The 18912-nt window shown below is 49.1% G+C and overlaps 1 protein-coding gene across 2 annotated transcripts in view; it reads left to right on the top strand.

Annotated features, from left to right (window-relative positions):
• Positions 1 to 18428, top strand: part of C2CD2 (C2 calcium dependent domain containing 2) — a 70761-nt gene extending 52333 nt beyond the window's left edge. Inside the window, exons 13-14 of one of the 2 annotated variants that reach the window (XM_055414382.2) lie at positions 1921 to 2245; positions 14385 to 18428. In XM_055414382.2, coding sequence (XP_055270357.2) covers positions 1921 to 2245; positions 14385 to 14605 — 546 coding nt within the window. In that variant the 3' untranslated portion in view covers positions 14606 to 18428. Of the gene's footprint in view, positions 1 to 1920; positions 2246 to 4893; positions 8647 to 14384 lie in introns of those variants that run through there. The other variant, XM_088834603.1, reaches the window with a different exon arrangement.
• The last annotated feature ends 484 nt before the right edge of the window (positions 18429 to 18912 follow it).

The following is an 18912-nucleotide window of genomic DNA, read 5'->3' as shown; positions in this document are numbered from 1 at the left end:
AAGGTTGTGTTCCCCAAACAAGGGATTACTTGTGGCATTTTTGTTTACGCAGCTTGTACTATTGAGGAAGGAACTTGACGGTTTCTGGCCTGGGATGCTTTGGGTATTGAGAGATTGGTGAATCATTTGAAGAAAAATTACTGAAAGAGAAAGACCGAGATGAGGTCAGCTCCCCTTCGGGACAGGACCTCCACCCCGATCACCAAGCCGTCTTGGGGAACTTTCACTTTACACATGACTCATTTCCAAACTCTTCCTTTTGCAATGAACGTTTACGCCTCCTGCAGTCAGAAAATGAAGCTTGTTTAAAACACATCCGCATCCCATGCCTTCCTTGTGCCATTCTGTGGCCTTAGTCCAGGGCGAATGGCAGGCTTGAGGCCTCCTGTGTGGACAGTGGGCAGGCCAGGCTCCTGGAGAGGCCAGCCCCTTAGGGCAAGGGCCCAGGTGACAGTCCCTTACTCTTTTTAACCTTTCAGAATGAGCGCAGAAAATGTGAGTGATGGAGGGGCAGGTAGGAAATTGAGTAGTTGGTAGGGGACAAGGAGGAAGATGAATTTTTGGACACGGCGGGTGGCTTGATTTCTTGATAGCATGAGAGAGTGGACAGGAGGGCATGCTGAGAACTGAGCCCCTGGCTCTTGGGAAAGGGGCCATAACAGGTCCTGGGAGGTGCTAGGGGCGAGTCACCAATGTTGCAGTTGTGCCCAGGGTGTGGGTGGCCTTGGAAACCATCTTCCAAGAGCCAGGTGATGCCTCTGGGTTTCCTGCATGCACTTCCAGAAGCAGCCAGGAGGGGGCGATAGCATCTCTGGAAGCACCCGGCTCCGTTCACTAGTTGGGTTTCCTTTCTGTTCCGTTCCGTTCCCTTCCGTTCCTTTAGGATGAAAAAATGAGTGAATGGACTTCCCTGGTGGCCCAGTGGTTAGGACTCCGAGTTTACACTGCAGGGGGCAGGGGTTCCATCCCCTAATCAGGGAATTAAGATCCCACATGCCAAGCAGTGTGACTAAAAACAAAACTATACTAAACTAAAAACCAAAAAATAAGAATGAGAGTGGAAGTAGTGTTAGTCGCTCAGTCGTGTCTGACCCTCTGTGACCCCGTGGACTGTAGCCCGCCAGGGTCCTCTGTCCATGGATTCTCCAGGCAAGAACACTGGAGTGGGTAGCCATTCCCTTCTCCAGGGGATCTTCCCGACCCATGGATAGAACCCAGGTCTCCTGCATTTACTGTCTGAGGCACCAGATGCTTCAAAAAAGAACAAATACGGACAAGACTTGTGACTGTCTCATCTCCTCTGTGCCTTCTCTAAGGTTTTATTCTAGATCATTCAGTGCAGCTGACTTACCATTTTTGTTGTGGTGGTTGTTTAGTCGCTAAGTCACGTCCAACTCTGTGACCCCTGGACTGTAGCCCACCAGGCTCCTCTGTCCATGGGATTCTCCAGGCAAGAATCCTGGAGTGGATTCCTCTAGAAGATGTTTGCAACCCAGGGGTTGAACTCACACCTCCAGCACTGGCAGGCGGATTCTTTACTGCTGAGCCATCTAGAAAGCCCCATTTTTACTGAAGGTCAAATTGTCCCAGGTTGAATCAGTGGGCATTTCTGACTTGGGTCAGAAAAGGCGGTTGTCCGCGGCCACTGAGCAGACTGTGTGCCACCTCTGCACCCGGACAGGGTGCTCTTTCCCAGACTCCCCCAGCCTGGCACCTCAGGCCGACCCTCTGCCTTGGGAGACCTGCGTCCACTGATTCTCAGCTTCCTTAGCTGTCTCCTTGGAGGGTCGGGCCCCTTCGGACGCCGAAACCACCCCCACGGCTGTGTGTGGGGGGCTGTCGAGGCTTCTCCAGCTCACTGCTCCTCCCGAGTATCCTTGCATCTTCCTTACCCTGACTTTGCCTCTCACCCCCGGACAGACCTCGCTATCTCAGGACAGTGACGCCGCCCTGATGCTGGACTATGCAGCCTCTATGGATGGTGCCCGCCAAGAGGAAGCCCCCCAGGACCAGCCGGAGGCAGCTGTGACCTCTGCCCCACCCGAGGAGGAGGAGGAGGCCCCAGTGGGGACCCGACCGGCCCTGGAGCCCCAGGAGATAGAGCTAGACTCCTGGGACTTGGAGAAGGAGCCACCGGCTGGGGCGTGGGGTGGCCAGGCCCTGCATGACCCCGAGGGGGACGAGTTGTCTGAGAGCTCCCTGAGTGTGTCGGAGTTGGAGCCAGCCGCTGCCAAGAAGCATAAAGGTACCAGCCCCTCCCCAACCCGTCCTGCCCACCCTGGCCCTCCTCCCCATCACTCCCCTCCGCCAGTCCATGGCTTTGGTCTCCTGCTAGTTTCCAGACTAAAATTCAGTTCTCACCCTCTGCTCTCTTTCCCTTCTCCTCTACAAGGGCACCCTACCCTTGCACCCCCATGCCTACAAAGACACCTGCACTCAATGTTTGAGCCCATTTCGAGCTCATGGGCAGGGCTGGGGGCACATTCAGAACCCTCCTGAGTGTGAGCGGCCAGGTCATCTCTTTGTGCTCTTGGGCCACGTGGTGTTCATGGCTAGAGGCACCCTGTTCTCTGTCTGTGCACCCTCCTCCTGGGAGTAGAACCATCCAGAGCATGGAGGGGGCCACCAGGAGCCACAAACCACGATGGAGCCAAGGAGACCAGCTGGGCAGAGACCAGGGTTCCCTCAGCTGCACGGATGGGCTGCCCTGCGCTTGCATGCCTCTCAGACTCTTCCCACCTGAAACCAAACCAGACCTCCCCACTCAGCCCTAACAGGACCCACAGGGAGAGAGCTCCCTAGAAAATTAGCCAATTAACTTAATACATGTGTGGAGGTGAGGTAATCATTGTGTTAGAATAAGCGACTCTTTTGCATTAGCACTAAAACAGGGCTTTAAATCTGTACATTTCTTCAATGTGCAGTTTAACCCAGACAGTGCCTTGGCAGGATGGGGCCCTGAAGATACTTGCCAAGAGAATTTAGCCCAGAGGTTCGGCCAGCTCTAGACGTGAGGCTTCAAGACTCACTGAGTCTCAGCTCCCTCCTCCATGTACGGGAAGTACCTACTGCAGGTGCCCGCCTCCCCGGGTGGTTATAGGAGGTCCCAGTGCAGAGCATGGGACAGGAGAGCCGAGGCAGCAGCCAGGGCCAAGCCAGCAGTCCTGGGTACAGCTCTGTGCTACATCCTGGCTCCTTGGCGAGGGTAGACATTAGGAATCTCACAGGTTGGGAACCGTCGCAGCTCTGCCTCCTGCTCCTTTGTCCTTGGTGCCACGGACCAGTGCAGTGGTTCCTGCTTGGGGCAGTCTTGTCCCCTCCCCAGGAGGAGGCCGTGGCTGGCGAGTTTCAATTGTCATAGCTGGGAGTGGGGGGTGCTGCTGGCTTCAGCCAGGTTGAGGCCAGGGGTGCCGCTCATCACACCTTGGGCACAGGACAGCCCCGGTGTCCTTGGGATGGAGCTCAGAGCCCTCCCCATTCGATTCCTGCCTCTCCCCTTTGACCCACCCCAGCAGATCGGGACAGATGGGGGGAGGCAGAAGTTAGAGGAGGAGAGAGGAGAGGATTCCTGGGTGTGGTTCCAGACCCTGAGATGAAGATCAGACTCCATCTGCCCGCTGCCCAGTGTTGAGACCTTATCCCCAGGGTCCCGTCGGGTGGCCAGGAGGGGGCGTGGGGAGTGGTGACCTGAGCACTGGCTCGGTGGTGGCTTCCTGGCTTCTGTTGTGGAAAAGATGGCCTGGCTGTTGGTCCACAGCCTGGCATGCACCACTCCCCACCCCCCGCCCCCGGCATCTTGGGGCCAGAGCCGCCCAAGGGGGCTCTCCTGGACCTAAGCAGGTGGGTGGGCGCTGGGCAGGGTGGGGAACAGGTGGGTGCGCCCCTTCTGTGCCCAACAGACCAGCAGCCGTCGCCTCTCCTCACAGAAGCTGGCCCTGCCTCCCACCCTCAGTCCATTCTGAAAGGCTGAGCTTCGCCAAGCCAAGTGGGGTGCATTCGGAGGCCGCTGCTCCCTCCTCCCGCCTGCCCTCTGCCGGTCCTCCCAGGGAGTTCTCTCCCTGCGGGTTGTGTCCTTGCTGTGTCCTGGCCACCCTGCTTCTCTCCCGTGGCCAGCGGGATGGATGACACCCTCACTCTTGGGGGCCTGGTGCCCACAGGGCTGCTGGTTCTCCATCCTGAGCCCCCACGGATGGCGCTGGGCTCACAGGACGCACCTCACTCCTAGGGCTTCATAGACCTGGGATTTTTTAAAGGGACCCATTTGGTAGCACTTAAAAACATAGCTTTATATTCCAGTGCTATCTGAGAGATTCGTTGTCAGAACCTTAGATGATTCTGCATTATGCAGATGGTTGTTGTTTTCCACCAAAACTGGTGATCAGGAGGCAGCTCTCCTTTTTAAACTAAAAACCAGTTTTCAGAGTAAGAACCACCTGTGTCTCCTGTCATAGGACAAAGTTAGCTTTCTGAGACCTGCCTGCCTGTTAGAATTCCCCTGGAATTCTGCTGATTGGAAATCTACTTACTGTGATGATGCAACCAAGACAGGAAATGCATTCCTCAAATTAGTTTTATTTTTAACTCAACAAAGCCCTGGTATGCTTAAACCACACTGCGAATGCGCTTAAGACAAACCAAACTTAGAAGTGGCTAAGATGGTACATTTTATGTCTGTTTTACCACGAGTAAGAACAAAAGCATTGGTGGAGACTTTGAAAAATATTCAAAAGTAGGACAAAGAGAACCAAACCAGTGTCCTGCACAGTAGCGTCCTATGTTGTGTGATGTAAATGCTTCAGACTCTTACCGTCTCGTTTTCTGATTCTGCTGTTGCAAACTTTTCTTTCCACTTCTTCCTTTTCTCCATCTCCTGCTCATCCCCTTTAACTTAAGAGGATCGCTATGCCAGCCAGAGTTAATTGCCTCCACAGTAAGTTATTTTTGTTTTATATATTTTTTTAAATTAAGAATAGTCTTGCTATGAGGAAAGCAGATATCCTAACTGAGCTGGAAGTTAAATAACCTCCCCACTTCCTTATTCCTCCCATCCCTTCCCAATTTGACCTTCCCAGGATGCTAGTTTTCCCACCTTCCTCCTTCAAAGTGCCCTGGTCAGGTGGTAGAGGACCAGCATCTCAGGGAAAGAGAACTGTGTTAGCTGATGTGACAGAACCGCCTCACCAAGAAATACAGACAGACTGGCTTCCATCGCTGTCCTTGGTTCTAAACGGTAGTCATTTCTATAAATGGGCTGTCCATGGTTCTCCTTGAAATCTAAAGCTGTCCTTTGGGTAGCAAGCTGCAACTTACAAGTTTGTTTTTGGTTGCCGTTGTCCTGTCTGTAGGATGTTGGGACACATTTTTCCATGAGCGATTTATGTCTGTGAAACTGTGGAAACAACCAGAAATAAAGTGGGGAGTATCTGCAACATTAAATAGAATAATTATTTTTAATTCCTTCATATATGAGTTTATGGGGTTTCTCGGTGGCGGGGGCAGTGGTAAAACACCTGCCAATGTAGGAGACACAGGTTCAATCCCTGGGTCGGGAAGATCCCTTGAAGAAGGGAATGGCAACCCACTCCAGTATTCTTGCATGGAAAATCCCATGGACAGAGGAGCTTGGTAGGCTACAGTCCATAGGGTCGCAAAAGAGTTGGATACAACTGAGCAACTAAACAACAACAACCTGTTTATACTTGAGCCATATATATATATATATATTATTAACCTTGCTGGTGGAGAAGGCAATGGCACCCCACTCCAGTACTCGTGCCTGGAAAATCCCATGGATGGAGGAGCCTGGTGGGCTGCAGTCCATGGGGTTGCTAAGAGTCGGACACGACTGAAGCGACTTAACAGCAACAACCTTGCTGAAACCAGGGAAAGATTTTTTTTTTTCTCTTCCTGGTGCCATCTAAGATTTTGGCTATTTGCCCTAAATTTCATGTAACCCATTTTCACATTTGACCTTCAGGCATCTTTAAGATCGGAAGTGAGGTCTGAGCTTTGTTTCTTGCCTGTCAGGTTAATGAGGTGGGCTTGTTAAATCCGAACAGCCCTACTCTGTTGCCCCATGGTTGTGAGTTCCCCCATCAGCAAAGAGTGACAGATTCTGGGGCCCGGGGAAAGTGTGACTTTCCAAACTAGAGTTCCTATGTCATCAGGGTTCTCCAGGGAAACAGAATCTAGATTTCAAGGATCTGGTTTGTGTGAGTGAGTCTGAAACGTACAGGGCAGACAGGAGCTGATGCCGCAGCCTTGAGGCAGAATCTCTGCCCAGGGATCCTTCCTTTTTGTTCTCAGTTGATTGGATGAAGGCCATGCATGTCACCTGGGGTATCTCCTAGGGCTCAGACACAGATGGGAGACCTGGACCACACGGACAGGGGTTCCCAGCAACACTCAGCTCAGTGCCGGATGGAGTCGCTGGGCACGCTGGGCAAACTGACACAGAACACCGGGTGCCAGGGTCCTGGTCCTGGTGGCTCTGTGTGGTACTGCCTCCCTGCAGAGAAGAGTGCCCTTGCTCGTCTGATTATCAGCGCCCACCAAGCACACCTGTGGCTGTGTCCATCCCCAGTTATGTGCCCCGAAGCTCACTGTGCTTGAGTGACCAAGTTTAAACAGACGATCACGTTTTTATTTAGTGATGAAAATGGAATAACCTCGGCTTGTACTGGTCCTTCTTCACGTGTGATGAGTTAAACGGTGGAGCCTGGAGAAGGGCTCACATCGCTGGAATATTCTGTCCCCTCCAGGCCACCAGCATGCCTTTCATCACACCTGGAAGCCTATCCAAGTCCCTGCCAAAGAGCAGGGCTCTGCTTTGCACTTCCTCTGAGAGTTGCTCAATCCCACCCTCCAGAGAACTCCCCAGCGGCAACTTGACAGACCAGCCCTCCAGATGCCCGCCGGCCACCTCCAGCTCAGATGCATCCTCAGCAGCACAGAGGAGCCAAGCTTTGCAGGACAGAGCATGTCCCTCTCTGAGTCTCTACTTCCTTATTTGTAAGCAAGAGATGAGAGCACCCTCGGAGGTGGCTGGGAAATGTAACCAGGGCTGCAGCCTGTAAATGTGCAAACCTCAGTCTCGCCCCTCACATGACCATCCTCTGTCCAAAAAGCCGACGTCCCCATAGAAGCTGCGACAAGTCCTCTCAAGTTAGGGGTCAGTCTGCACCAGAGTACACGTGGCAGCATCCCGTTCTGCACTGACGCTGAACAGGCAAAGTTAACAACACAGCACACCTGCTCCAGGGGGTGGGCCTGAGCATGAAGAACAGAAGCCGCGCGTGTGCCTGGCAGGGAGGGCAGCGCGTATCCACAGCCAAAACAAAGCGCGACCTTCCACATGGTGTCCAGGGCTCAAGGATACAGGAGGACGTGGCTGGTGTTTCAGGATCCTCATCTTAAGTCAGATCTTCCCCTTGCCCGTCTCCTCTGTGTTAGATCCTGGGGGTGGCTGAAACAGAGCTCCACAGGGGAGGTGCTTTAAACAGGAGATTTCCTCTCTGAGTTCCAGAGGCTGGAAGTCCAAGATCAAGGTGTGGGCAGGGCTGGTTGCTCCTGAGGCTAGGAGGGAGGGTCTGTCCCAGCCACTCCCCCAGCTTTGGGGTGAGGGGATTGCTAACAACACAGCACATTGCCTCTTGGCTTGTAAATGCATCACTTTGATCTCTGCCTTCATCTTCACGTGGCGTTTCCCAGTGTGCCTCTGCTCAAACTTCCCCAGTCACACTTGATTAGCACCTGTCCTAATGACTTTGCTATAACTGAATTGCCAATGTCATGACCATATCTCTAAAGAAGGTCACATTCTGAGGACCTGGGGTTAGGACCCCAACATAAGAATTCTGGATGGACAAGATCCAAACCATGACACTGCCCCCACTCACACCTCAGACCCTGACTCCAAACCCCGGATGGGATTTCAGCACAGGGACACATGTGAAATGGGCTTTGTGGATGGAATGTTCGAGGGGAGGTTCTCTTACTGCTGGCTTCCACATCCCTAGGTCTGCAGCTGGCCTGGGGGACAGACCTGTCTGCTCCCCTCCCCACACTTCCAGTCCCTGTCCCCCACCCCAGGGAGATGGGAATGGGAAGTGGGGTTAGAGTCTAGGTTAAGCAGATGGGTCCCTCGGACCTCCCTCTCTCTCCTCTGTTCTAATGTGACAGCCCCACATGTGCATGCTGTTTGAGGGGCTGAAGCCTGCGTGCTGCGGTCCATGGGGTCACAAAGAGTCGGACATGACTGAGTGACTGTGCACCAACAACAAAGCTTAACCCAGGGCGGGAACCTGTAGACCAGAAACCCCTCGAACGTGCCTCCCACCCCCGCCCACCCCAACCCAAGGGAACCTGGCCAGGTTGGGAGCCTCCGGGACATTTGAGTCCCTAGGTCATTAACCATCAGGCATCACTGGATCGACCCCACTGTCCAGACTCCAGCGTCAGGCCCCGTGGGTTGTGGTGACTCCTGCCATCACGCACCCTGCCTGGTGGTGTTTTTGAGATATGCTGCATCTTCCAGTGGAGAAGGCAATGGCAAGCCACTCCAGTACTCTTGCCTAGAAAATCCTATGGATGGAGGAGCCTGGTAGGCTGTAGTCCGTGGGGTCGCTAAGGGTCGGACACGACTGAGCAACTTCACTTTCACTTTTCACTTTCTGCTTTCACACATTGGAGAAGGAAATGGCAACCCACTCCAGTGTTCTTGCCTGGAGAATCCCAGGGACAGGGGAGCCTGGTGGGCTTCCGTCTATGGGGGTCACACAGAGTCGGACACGACTGAAGTGACTCAGCAGCAGCAGCAGCAGCATCTTCCAGGGATTAGAATGGATCTGGGAATGGACCTCTGAGGTGCAGGGAGCAGCCAGTCAGGCTCGTTGACAGGAGTAAAGCCACTGAGACTTACATTCACCTTTCTGCTTTGTCCCCCTTCCAGCCTTCTTCAAGCCCTCACACACCACCTCCCAACTTTGGTGCTGGTGGTGGTTTAGTCACTAAGTCGTGTCTGACTCTTGTGACCCATGGACTGTAGCCCGCCAGGCTCCTCTGTCCGTGGGATTTTCCAGGCAAGAATACTGGAGTGGGTTGCCATTTCTCAAACTCATGTCCGTTGAGTTGGTGATGCCATCCCACCATCTCATCCTCTGTATATACATATATTTACAATTATATATATATTTTAATATATTTGCAATTATATATATATTTATAATAATTGTAAATATATACATATAATACATATACATATAATTGTAAATATATACATAATTGTAAATATGTATATATGTATACACACACAGAAGATGAGATGGCTGGATAGCATCACCGACTCGATGGACATGAGTTTGAGTGAACTCCGGGAGCTGGTGATGGACAGGGAGGCCTGGTGTGCTGTGATTCATGGGGTCGCAGAGTCAGATATGACTGAGCGACTGAACTGAACTGACTGATGTATGTATGTATATCCTATTCAGCCTTCTTGAAAGATGATTGTATCCAAAGAGAAAATCAAAACAAGTCTTTGGGGGCAGCTTTGACCCAGTGAAATTCAGCCCGTTTCTCTTGAGCTTCCGCACAGAAGCTCACAGGCTTTCAAGTTGTATGGCTGATATCAAAGGCAAACATCTTCCTACGTTTGTCATAGTGTTTTCGTTCCCGTGGTGGCTTCTCTATTTCTCTGTCCCACCTCTCAGTCCTCAGGGGTGGCTGCACTTTGTGTTTGGAGCAGCCAATCAGGAGAGGAGACCCATCCATTCTGGGCAGCACAAGTAGGCCGGGCATCCTTAAGTTCAGGTCTCGGGTGTGGCCTCTGAAATGGGCGGGATTGCTGCCTTCCCCACAGTCAGTGCTGATCCTGCAAAGGTCTGTGGACAAGGCTGGGTCAGATTCCACAATTATTTGTACATTTCAGCTAGAAGAGCAAAGTGTTGCCCTCGGGCCTCCCCTTTGGATAAAGCCTGACGGTTTCTGCATATGTCATGGCTTTTGAAGTACTCGATGGATCTGTCATGAAAAGAATGAATTGCCAGATTAGCTATAAAGCTCCTTATTGGGAAGGTCAAGCCATTCTTCTTTCAAAGTCCTTAACTCCTACATGCAAATGGTTATGGGTTTCACAGCCTGACTGAAAAGGACCCTGTTGGGCCTTGTTCACAGGATGTTAAACTAGTTTGTGGAAGTGAAAACAGTTTAGTGGGCTCTGTCCCATTGTTATGGTAGCTGGCCGTTAACCTTTAAGGAACCATCGCCATTGAAATCATTGCTGCTGCTATATTTTTTCTATTTCATGTTCCATCATTTTACGTAGAATCTGCATAGGGTGAAACAAGTAAAATTGAGGTTTTGTAGATCAAAAGTGATCAAGTAACAGACATTTCATGTGACTTAGCTTGATAGACACGTGCTGGATCTGCAGTTATAAAAGCTCTTCTTCCCTAAAAGAATAAGTGTTATTTAACTTTCCTAAGGGGTGGTCACGGAGAAGGCAATGGCAAGCCACTCCAGTACTCTTGCATAGAAAATCCCATGGATGGAGGAGCCTGGTAGGCTGCAGTCCGTGGGGTCGCTAAGGGTCAGACAAGACTGAGCAACTTCAGTTTCACATATTGGAGAAGGAAATGGCAACCCACTCCAGTGTTCTTGCCTAGAGAATCGCAGGGACGGGGGAGCCTGGTGGGCTGCCGTCAGTGGGGTCGCACAGAGTTGGACACGACTGAAGTGACTTAGCGGGCTTCCCTGGTGGCTCAGAGGTTAAAGTGTCTGCCTCCAATGCGGGAGACCCGGGTTCGATCCCTGGGTCGGGAAGATCCCCTGGAGAAGGAGATGGTAACCCACTCCAGTATTCTTGCCTGGAGAATCCCATGGACAGAGAAGCCTGGTAGGCTACAGTCCATGGAGTCGCAAAGAGTCGGACACGACTGAGCGACTGAATGGAACGGAATGGAACGGAAGTGACTTAGCAGCAGCAGCAAGGGGTGGTCAAACCGGAGATGGCAAGAGTGAACATAGACATTCTAGGAATCAGTGAACTAAAATGGACTGGAGTGGGTAAATTTAACTCAGATGACCATTATATCTACTAATGTGGGCAGGAATCCCTTAGAAGAAATGGAGTAGCCATCATGGTCAACAAAAGAGTCTGAAATGCAGTACTTGGATACAATCTTAAAAATGACAGAATGATCTCTGTTCGTTTCCAAGGCAAATCATTCAATATTACAGTAATCCAAGCCTATGCCCCAACCAGTAACACTGAAGAAGCCGAAGTTGAATGGTTCTATGAAGACCTACAAGACCTTTTAGAACTAACACCCAAAAAAGATGTCCTTTTCATTATAGGGGACTGGAATGCAAAAGTAGGAAGTCAAGAAACACCTGGAGTAACAGGCAAATTTGGCCTTGGAGCACGGAATGAAGCAGGGCAGAGGCTAATAGAGTTTTGCCAAGAGAACGCACTGGTCATAGCAAACACTCTCTTCCAACAACACAAGAGAAGACTCTACACATGGACATCACCAGATGGTCAACACTGAAATCAGACTGATTATATTCTTTGCAGCCAAAGATGGAGAAGCTCTATATAGTCAGCAAAAACAAGACCAGGAGCTGACTGTGGCTCAGATCATGAACTCTTTATTTCCAAATTCAGGCTGAAATAGAAGAAAGTAGGGAAAACCACTAGATCATTCAGATATGACCTAAATCAAATCCCTTATGATTAACAGTGGAAGTGAGAAATAGATTTAAGGGACTAGATCTGATAGATAGAGTGCCTGATGAACTATGGATGGAGGTTTGTGACACTGTACAGGAGACAGGGACCAAGACCATCCCCATGGAAAAGAAATGCAAAAAAGCAAAATGGCTGTCTGAGGAGGCCTTACAAATAGCTGTGAAAAGAAGAGAAGCGAAAAAGCAAAGGAGAAAAGGAAAGATATAAGCATCTGAATGCAGAGTTCCAAAGAATAGCAAGGAGAGATAAGAAAGCCTTCCTCAGTGATCAATGCAAAGAAATAGAGGAAAACAACAGAATAGGAAAGACAAGAGATCTCTTCAAGAAAATTAGAGATAACAAGGGAACATTTCATGCAAAGATGGGCTTGATAAAGGACAGAAATGGTGTGGACCTAACAGAAGCAGAAGATATTAAGAAGAGGTGGCAAGAATACACAGAAGAACTATACAAAAAAGATCTTCACAACCCAGATAATCACGATGGCGTGATCATTCACCTAGAGTCAGACATCCTGGAATGTGAAGTCAAGTGGGCCTTAGAAAGCATCACTACGAACAAAGCTAGTGGAGGTGATGGAATTCCAGTTGAGCTATTTCAAATCCGGAAAGATGATGCTGTGAAAGTGCTGCACTCAATATGCTAGCAAATTTGGAAAACTCAGCAGTGGCCACAGGACTGGAAAAGTCAGTCTTCGTTCCAATCCCAAAGAAAGGCAATGCCAAAGAATGCTCAAACTACCACACAATTGCACTCATCTCACACGCTAGTAAAGTCATGCTCAAAGTTCTCCAGGACAGGCTTCAGCAATACGTGAACCGTGAACTTCCAGATGTTCAAGCTGGTTTTAGAAAAGGCAGAGGAACCAGAGATCAAATTGCCAACATCCACTGGATCATGGAAAAAGCAAGAGAGTTCCAGAGAAACATCTATTTCTGCTTCATTGACTATGCCAAAGCCTTTGACTGTGTCAATCACAATAAACTGTGGAAAATTCTGAAAGAGATGGGAATACCAGACCACCTGACCTGCTTCTTGAGAAACCTGTATGTAGGTCAGGAAGCAACAGTTAGAACTGGACATGGAACAACGGACTGGTTCCAAATAGGAAAAGGAGTACGTCAAGACTGTATATTACCCTGCTTATTTAACTTATATGCAGAGTACATCATGAGGAACGCTGGACTGGAAGAAGCAAGAGCTGGAATCAAGATTGCCGGGAGAAATATCAATAACCTCAGATATGCAGATGACACTACCCTTATGGCAGAAAGTGAAGAGGAACTAAAAAGCCTCTTGATGAAAGTGAAAGAGGAGAATGAAAAAGTTGGCTTGAAACTCAACATTCAGAAAACGAAGATCATGGCATCTGGTCCCATCACTTCATGGGAAATAGATGGGGAAACAGTGGAAAAGTGTCAGACTTTATTTTTTGGGGCTCCAAAATCACTGCAGATGCTGATTGCAGCCATGAAATTAAAAGATGCTTACTCCTTGGAAGGAAAGTTATGACCAACCTAGACAGCATATTAAAAAGCAGAGACATTACTTTGCCAACCAAGGTCCATCTAGTCAAGGCTATGGTTTTTCCCGTGGTCATATATGGATGTGAGAGTTGGACTGTGAAGAAAGCTGAGTGCCGAAGTATCGATGTTTTTGAAGTATGGTGTTGGAGAAGACTCTTGAGAGTCCCTTGGACGGCAAGGAGATCCAACCAGTCCATTCTAAAGGAGATCAGTCCTGGGTGTTCACTGGAAGGACTGATGCTAAAGCTGAAACTCCAATACTTTGGCCACCTCATGCAAAGAGTTGACTCACTGGAAAAGACCCTGATGTTGGGAGGGATTGGGGGCAGGAGGAGAAGGGGACGACAGAGAATGAGATGGCTGGATGGCATCACCAACTCGATGGAGGTGAGTTTGAGTGAACTCCGGGAGTTGGTGATGGACAGGGAGGCCTGGCCTGCTGTGATTCATGGGGTTGCAAAGACTCGGACACGACTGAGCGACTCAACTGAACTGAACTGAACTCAAGGGGCTTCCCAGGTGGCTCAGTGGTAAAGAATCCACCTGCCAGTTCAGGAGATGCAGGTTTGATCCCTGGGTCGGGAAGACCCCCTGTAGAAGGAAATGACAACCCACTCTAGTATTCTTGCCTGGGAAATCCCATGGACACAGGAGCCTGTCGGGCTACAGTCGACAGGGTCGCAAAGAGTCAGACATGACTCAGGGACTAAACAACAACTTTCCTAAGAAGGTGAAAATCATTTCCGTCAGAATCCTTAATTTGGTTTTAATATCGGAGCATCCTTTCTGGGTCATTAGAGCCCTGCTCTGCTACTTATACTGTTCCTCATGACGTGGAGTGGGTAGGGCTGGGGGATCCCTAAAAGTCAGGGATCTAATCTAAGTGCCTTCCCTGGGAATGGATTCCAAGGGACAGTCCAGCCCGCTGCCCCTACTCTCATATTTTAAGCTGCTCTGCTCTTGTGTTGCGCACAGGCCTGACCCAGCTGCCTTTCTGCACTTGCAGTCACAGGCTGCCCGTGTTAGTCACTCGAGCTGTCTTCTCTCCTTTCCTCCTGGACACATCCCAGCCTGCCCCCCCAGCCCCCTGACCCTGTGCCTTGCTCTTTCAGGAGGAATTTTAAGGAAGGGTGCCAAGCTCTTCTTCCGCCGGCGGCACCAGCAGAAAGACCCCGGCCTGAGCCAGTCGCACAACGACCTCGTGTTCCTGCAGCAGCCTGATGGGGCGCGGAGGAAGGGGGCGACGCTCTCCCGGATCCTGAACAAGAAGCTGCTCTCCAGGCACCGGGGCCAGGGCACCCTGAATGGCGCTCCCTCGGACCCCTGCCCGTAGGCTGGCGCCCCCTCCCCGGGGATGCTGCCAGTGCGGACCCATCATCATCACCTGCCGGGATGCAGCCAGAGGGCCAGCGAGCTGCTGGACGGCCGCCCTGTCCACCATCTAGCTGGGTTTTTTCCAACCGTTTTGTCTTTTAAAGGGAAAAAAAACAAAACAGTCTCATCCAGGAGGTTTCCCTGAAGAGAACCTGAAAGCCCAGTTTGCCCCCAGAAGCCAGGGGACTCGAAGACTCCATGGTCTGTCTCTGCTCACAGCTGAGGATTGAAGTTAAAGGGGAGGATGCTTCCCGTGTGAGCTGTGGAACTCACTGTAAGGGGCTGTGCGTGGGCAGCTGGGGAAACAAGCTCGGTCCTCCATGCTCTAACCTTGGTTGGTGCCTGGACCACATAGCAAAGGGGACGGTCCCTCCGTGCTGTCACTGTGAATGGGATGGATGGGTCACCTCTCCTGATTGGCTACTCAGAATAAAACGTGCAGCTGCCCCTGCGGACTGAGAGGTGGGACACAGGCAAACAAATCACTGCAGTAATGGAAACACTAGACAAACGTGGGAAGACACTGCCTTTGATATTAGCCATATAACTTGAAAAATTATGCAAATACTAAATATATCCTATGCATATTATGCTGAACACTTTTCTAAGTATACTTTGAGCCTATTTGCAAGTAGGAGATATGTAAATCCTTATGTGGTTTTACATTTTTCTGAATAGCGTCAAAAGCTATAATAATACCAACAGAGCAGTCAACACACGGAATGTTTTCCCTGCCGGCTGCCGTCCAGGGACACAGGAGAGCAGCCAGCCCGTCAGATGAAGTCGGGAGCAATAAGCCACAGACACAAGGTTGTGTTCACCATACATACGTGGTTTTTCTTTAGTTCAAGGTTTTGCCAAATATTGCCAACAGCTGAAACAAAGTACTATCAGGGCAAAGGAGGAAATCATTTTATGTCTTAGGTGTGAATCTTAGGAATGGAAGTTTAATAAGAAATGAGCCAAACACATCAGATTTCTTTTATGAGCTCTTCAGAATGCTACTGTGAACGGTTCTCAGCTGCTCTTGGGAGGCCCTTATTTTAATTTCCAGTGGGAAAAACAGTGAGCTTGGCACACGATATTAGTACCCTATGGATCTTCCAAACCATCTTCCTCATCAATTCGCCTTTCCCCTGGGGGAAACCACGTCCCTCATCCATGCGCCCTTCCCTTGGGACCAGTCACAGGTTTTCACTCCTTCTGGATGAGGCACTTTTAGGAGAAATGCTTATTAAGGAGCACCTGTCATCCTGATGACAGGTTTTGCATAAGATCCATTTTTCTTTGTTAGACTCAAAGGCAATTATGAAAACTTGGCTTCTGTCATAGATATGAAATTGGGTGAGTCCCTTTCTAGAGGTGCTTTTGTAACTCCTTCAACATAAACTTCAGGGGTAAGAGAGCCAGGGATGAGCCGAAACCTTTATAAAAATCAAGTTTATAGAATTCTTTCCTCCTTTTTTTCTTTTTGAAGATGAGATTAGAAAATAACATTAAGAATTTTATTTTAGCAACTTACCTGGTGGTCCAGTGATTAAGACTTCACCTCCCAGTGTAGGAGGTATGGGTTCAATCCCTGGCCAGAGAGGTGAGATCCCACATGCCTTGTGGCCAAAATCTAGAATATAAACAACAGAACTAATATTGAAACAGGTTGTTCAATAAATACTTTAAAAAGGGTTCATCAAAAAAACTTAAAAACCAGGAATTTTGTTTTAAAATGCACTTTTCAAAATCCTTAGGTGTCCCAAGAATTATCAACTGACTGCAAAATGACTTTTTAGCATACGTTGCTTGTAAAGATTATACTCCAATTGTTATCACTGTAAATTAGCACCTGGCATTCCAAAGTCTAGTATGTTCATACCAAGTTAGTCCCCACAGGCTAGAAATCACTACTAGTCTTTTGGAACCGATGGTCTCATTAATGTTCTGTTTTACTTGAGGGATTCTTGTCCTTTCTAATGTGGTCGGCAGAACCTGTGACATTTCATAATTAATTCTAAGAGGGTATTGTGTGTGTCAGAATGTCAGGCCCCGATCAGAAGTTGTTAGTACAATTTTTTATTTGATTTGAACTCAACTGACTTAACTGTGAAGGTGTCAGAGTTTTAGTTTCAGCTTTCTCGCTGTAAAAGAAGTCATAGCCATCCCCATTCCTGAACAACCCCACGAGCATCCTGTTCACTGCTCCTTACCTTCATCCAGGGCTCTGCTTCTCAACTTCCTTAAGACCTGAAACCTTTTCAGGGTCCTGGGGAAGTGTCAGGGGCTTTCCGTCCAACGTGTGAGGGAGAAGCACATGGATTAACACAAGTGGGAGTGTGTGCTGGCGAGATGTGTGTCTGCTGGTGTCTATTAGACGCACATCAAGAACCTGGTACATTTAAGTCACTCCAGGAGCCCACCCTCCGGATGCACATACATTAGTCTCCAGCAAATGGATTTTTCTGAAGTGACAGAGGACACTGACATAGGAATAAGACAAGAAAAATGAAAGGTAGGGTCAGGGTAGTGCCGTGAAAACATGGGCTGTATTGATACTGTGAATCATTTCCAAGCTGTTTATCCAGGTGTATTTTTTAATAGTGTAGGATATTTATGTTAAATGTCATTGACACCAAACATCAATTAAGATTATACACCAAATGCAAAACCTACTTATTGTAAATCACTTCATTCTGTTTACCTTTTCCACACGTGAGAGTGGTGTGGGGGCTTTTGATATTGTTTTGATGAAATTCTTGCAGAGTGGTGCTTTGAAAGCAGTTTCTCGTGAACACTAATATTAATGTGTATCTGTATGTCTGGAACCAGCTGCTCATGTCGGTTTTAATAAGTTGTCAATACTTCTGTTGGATTTGTTTAAGGACGAGCCTGTGTTATTTCCTGAGGAATGAGATGGACCGTTAGGTGTGTGTCTGTTTTCATGTAGCATCAGCAGAAGTACCCATCTCATCATTCTGGCTGAAAACCTGCTGTGAGGAAGACGGTTTAGACTGAGCACTTTATTTCATTCAGGTCTCAAGTTTAAGTCCACAAGCATCCCTGGATTTCTAGAGATGACTACCTGGCCTGCCGCTGCCAGTCAATCACAAGCTGGGTGCCTGTCCAGATGTTTGATTGGTATTACTGGTCACATCTGTAGAAGAATGCTGTACATTTTCTTCTTGAACAGAAAGGGAAAGGTTAATTTACACTGCTGCCACTCAATTCAAATGTTTTCTGAGCAATGTTCTCATGGCCCTCAGTCTTGAAACTTGAAATACAAATTGGTGGCTGTTGGAAGTCGGAACACTTAACTCCATCGGATGAAAAACAGGTCTCGGTACCAGCTTAGACCTTGTTGCCAGGTCCTGCCACCACCACCCCAAACCTGCAAAGGCGTGATGACCAAAGCAAGCGGCCCGGGGCCGTCAGTGCTGCTAGTCCCACGAAGCAAACTCAGGTTACACCTCTCTGCTTCCTTCTATTTTTTTTTTTTTATTTTTTGACATTCCTTCCTTCCAGATGAGGAAGCAGTCAAAATGCAAAAAACTGCCCCATTCACCCTGGAGGAGGAAATGGCAACCCACTCCAGTGTTCTTGCCTGGGAAATCCCATGGACAGAGGAGCTTGACAGGCTACAGTCCATGGGGTCGCAGAGGGTTGGACATGACTGAGCACAGCACAGCCCCGTTCCCCCAGCTTTCAAATGACCAGTAACGTGCTATTTATAATTTAGGCTTATAGTTCCCCCCTCCCCAGTGTTGTATCAAAGCTACAATTTTTTTTTTTTTTTAAAGAAGAAAACAAAAGGGTTTCCAGGTATGCGGAGAGGTTTGACTTGATGACCAAGCATGGTGATGAATTTACCGGACCGTGATTGTATTCCTGGGTAGCACTTTAAAAACAGACTGCGGTCTCGTACTGACCTTGTGTGGTTGGGTTCATTCCGGGAAGATGTGGCTGGAACGCAAATGGTCTTGGAAGGAAATAAACGGGCCCACAGAACACTAAACACTGAGTTGTCTTTGCTGAGTCCTGTGCTGCCCCAGTGTCCCACAACTTCTCCGAGGGTCTGGGAATCCTGGTATTTCTCTCATCAGGTGTGACCCTGGTCAGGTGGTTGGAGGAGGAGCTGTCCTAACATTCTTCATAAATGATTCATATGTCACTAAGCACCTGCTTTAAGCCTAGGGCTAAAATCATTTACTGGAACGACAGCATCTCCAGTGAACTTTAGCGCCCTGGTGAATTGTAGGTGCTGTCTGCCACTCAGGG

The sequence above is a fragment of the Moschus berezovskii genome, chromosome 1 (assembly GCF_049115385.1).
Source record: "Moschus berezovskii isolate FMDL1 chromosome 1, NW_MosBer_1.0, whole genome shotgun sequence".
NCBI classification, from domain to species: domain Eukaryota; kingdom Metazoa; phylum Chordata; class Mammalia; order Artiodactyla; family Moschidae; genus Moschus; species Moschus berezovskii.
The sequence above is the reverse complement of the archived record's forward strand: the minus strand, read 5'-3'. Positions and strand labels throughout refer to the sequence as shown.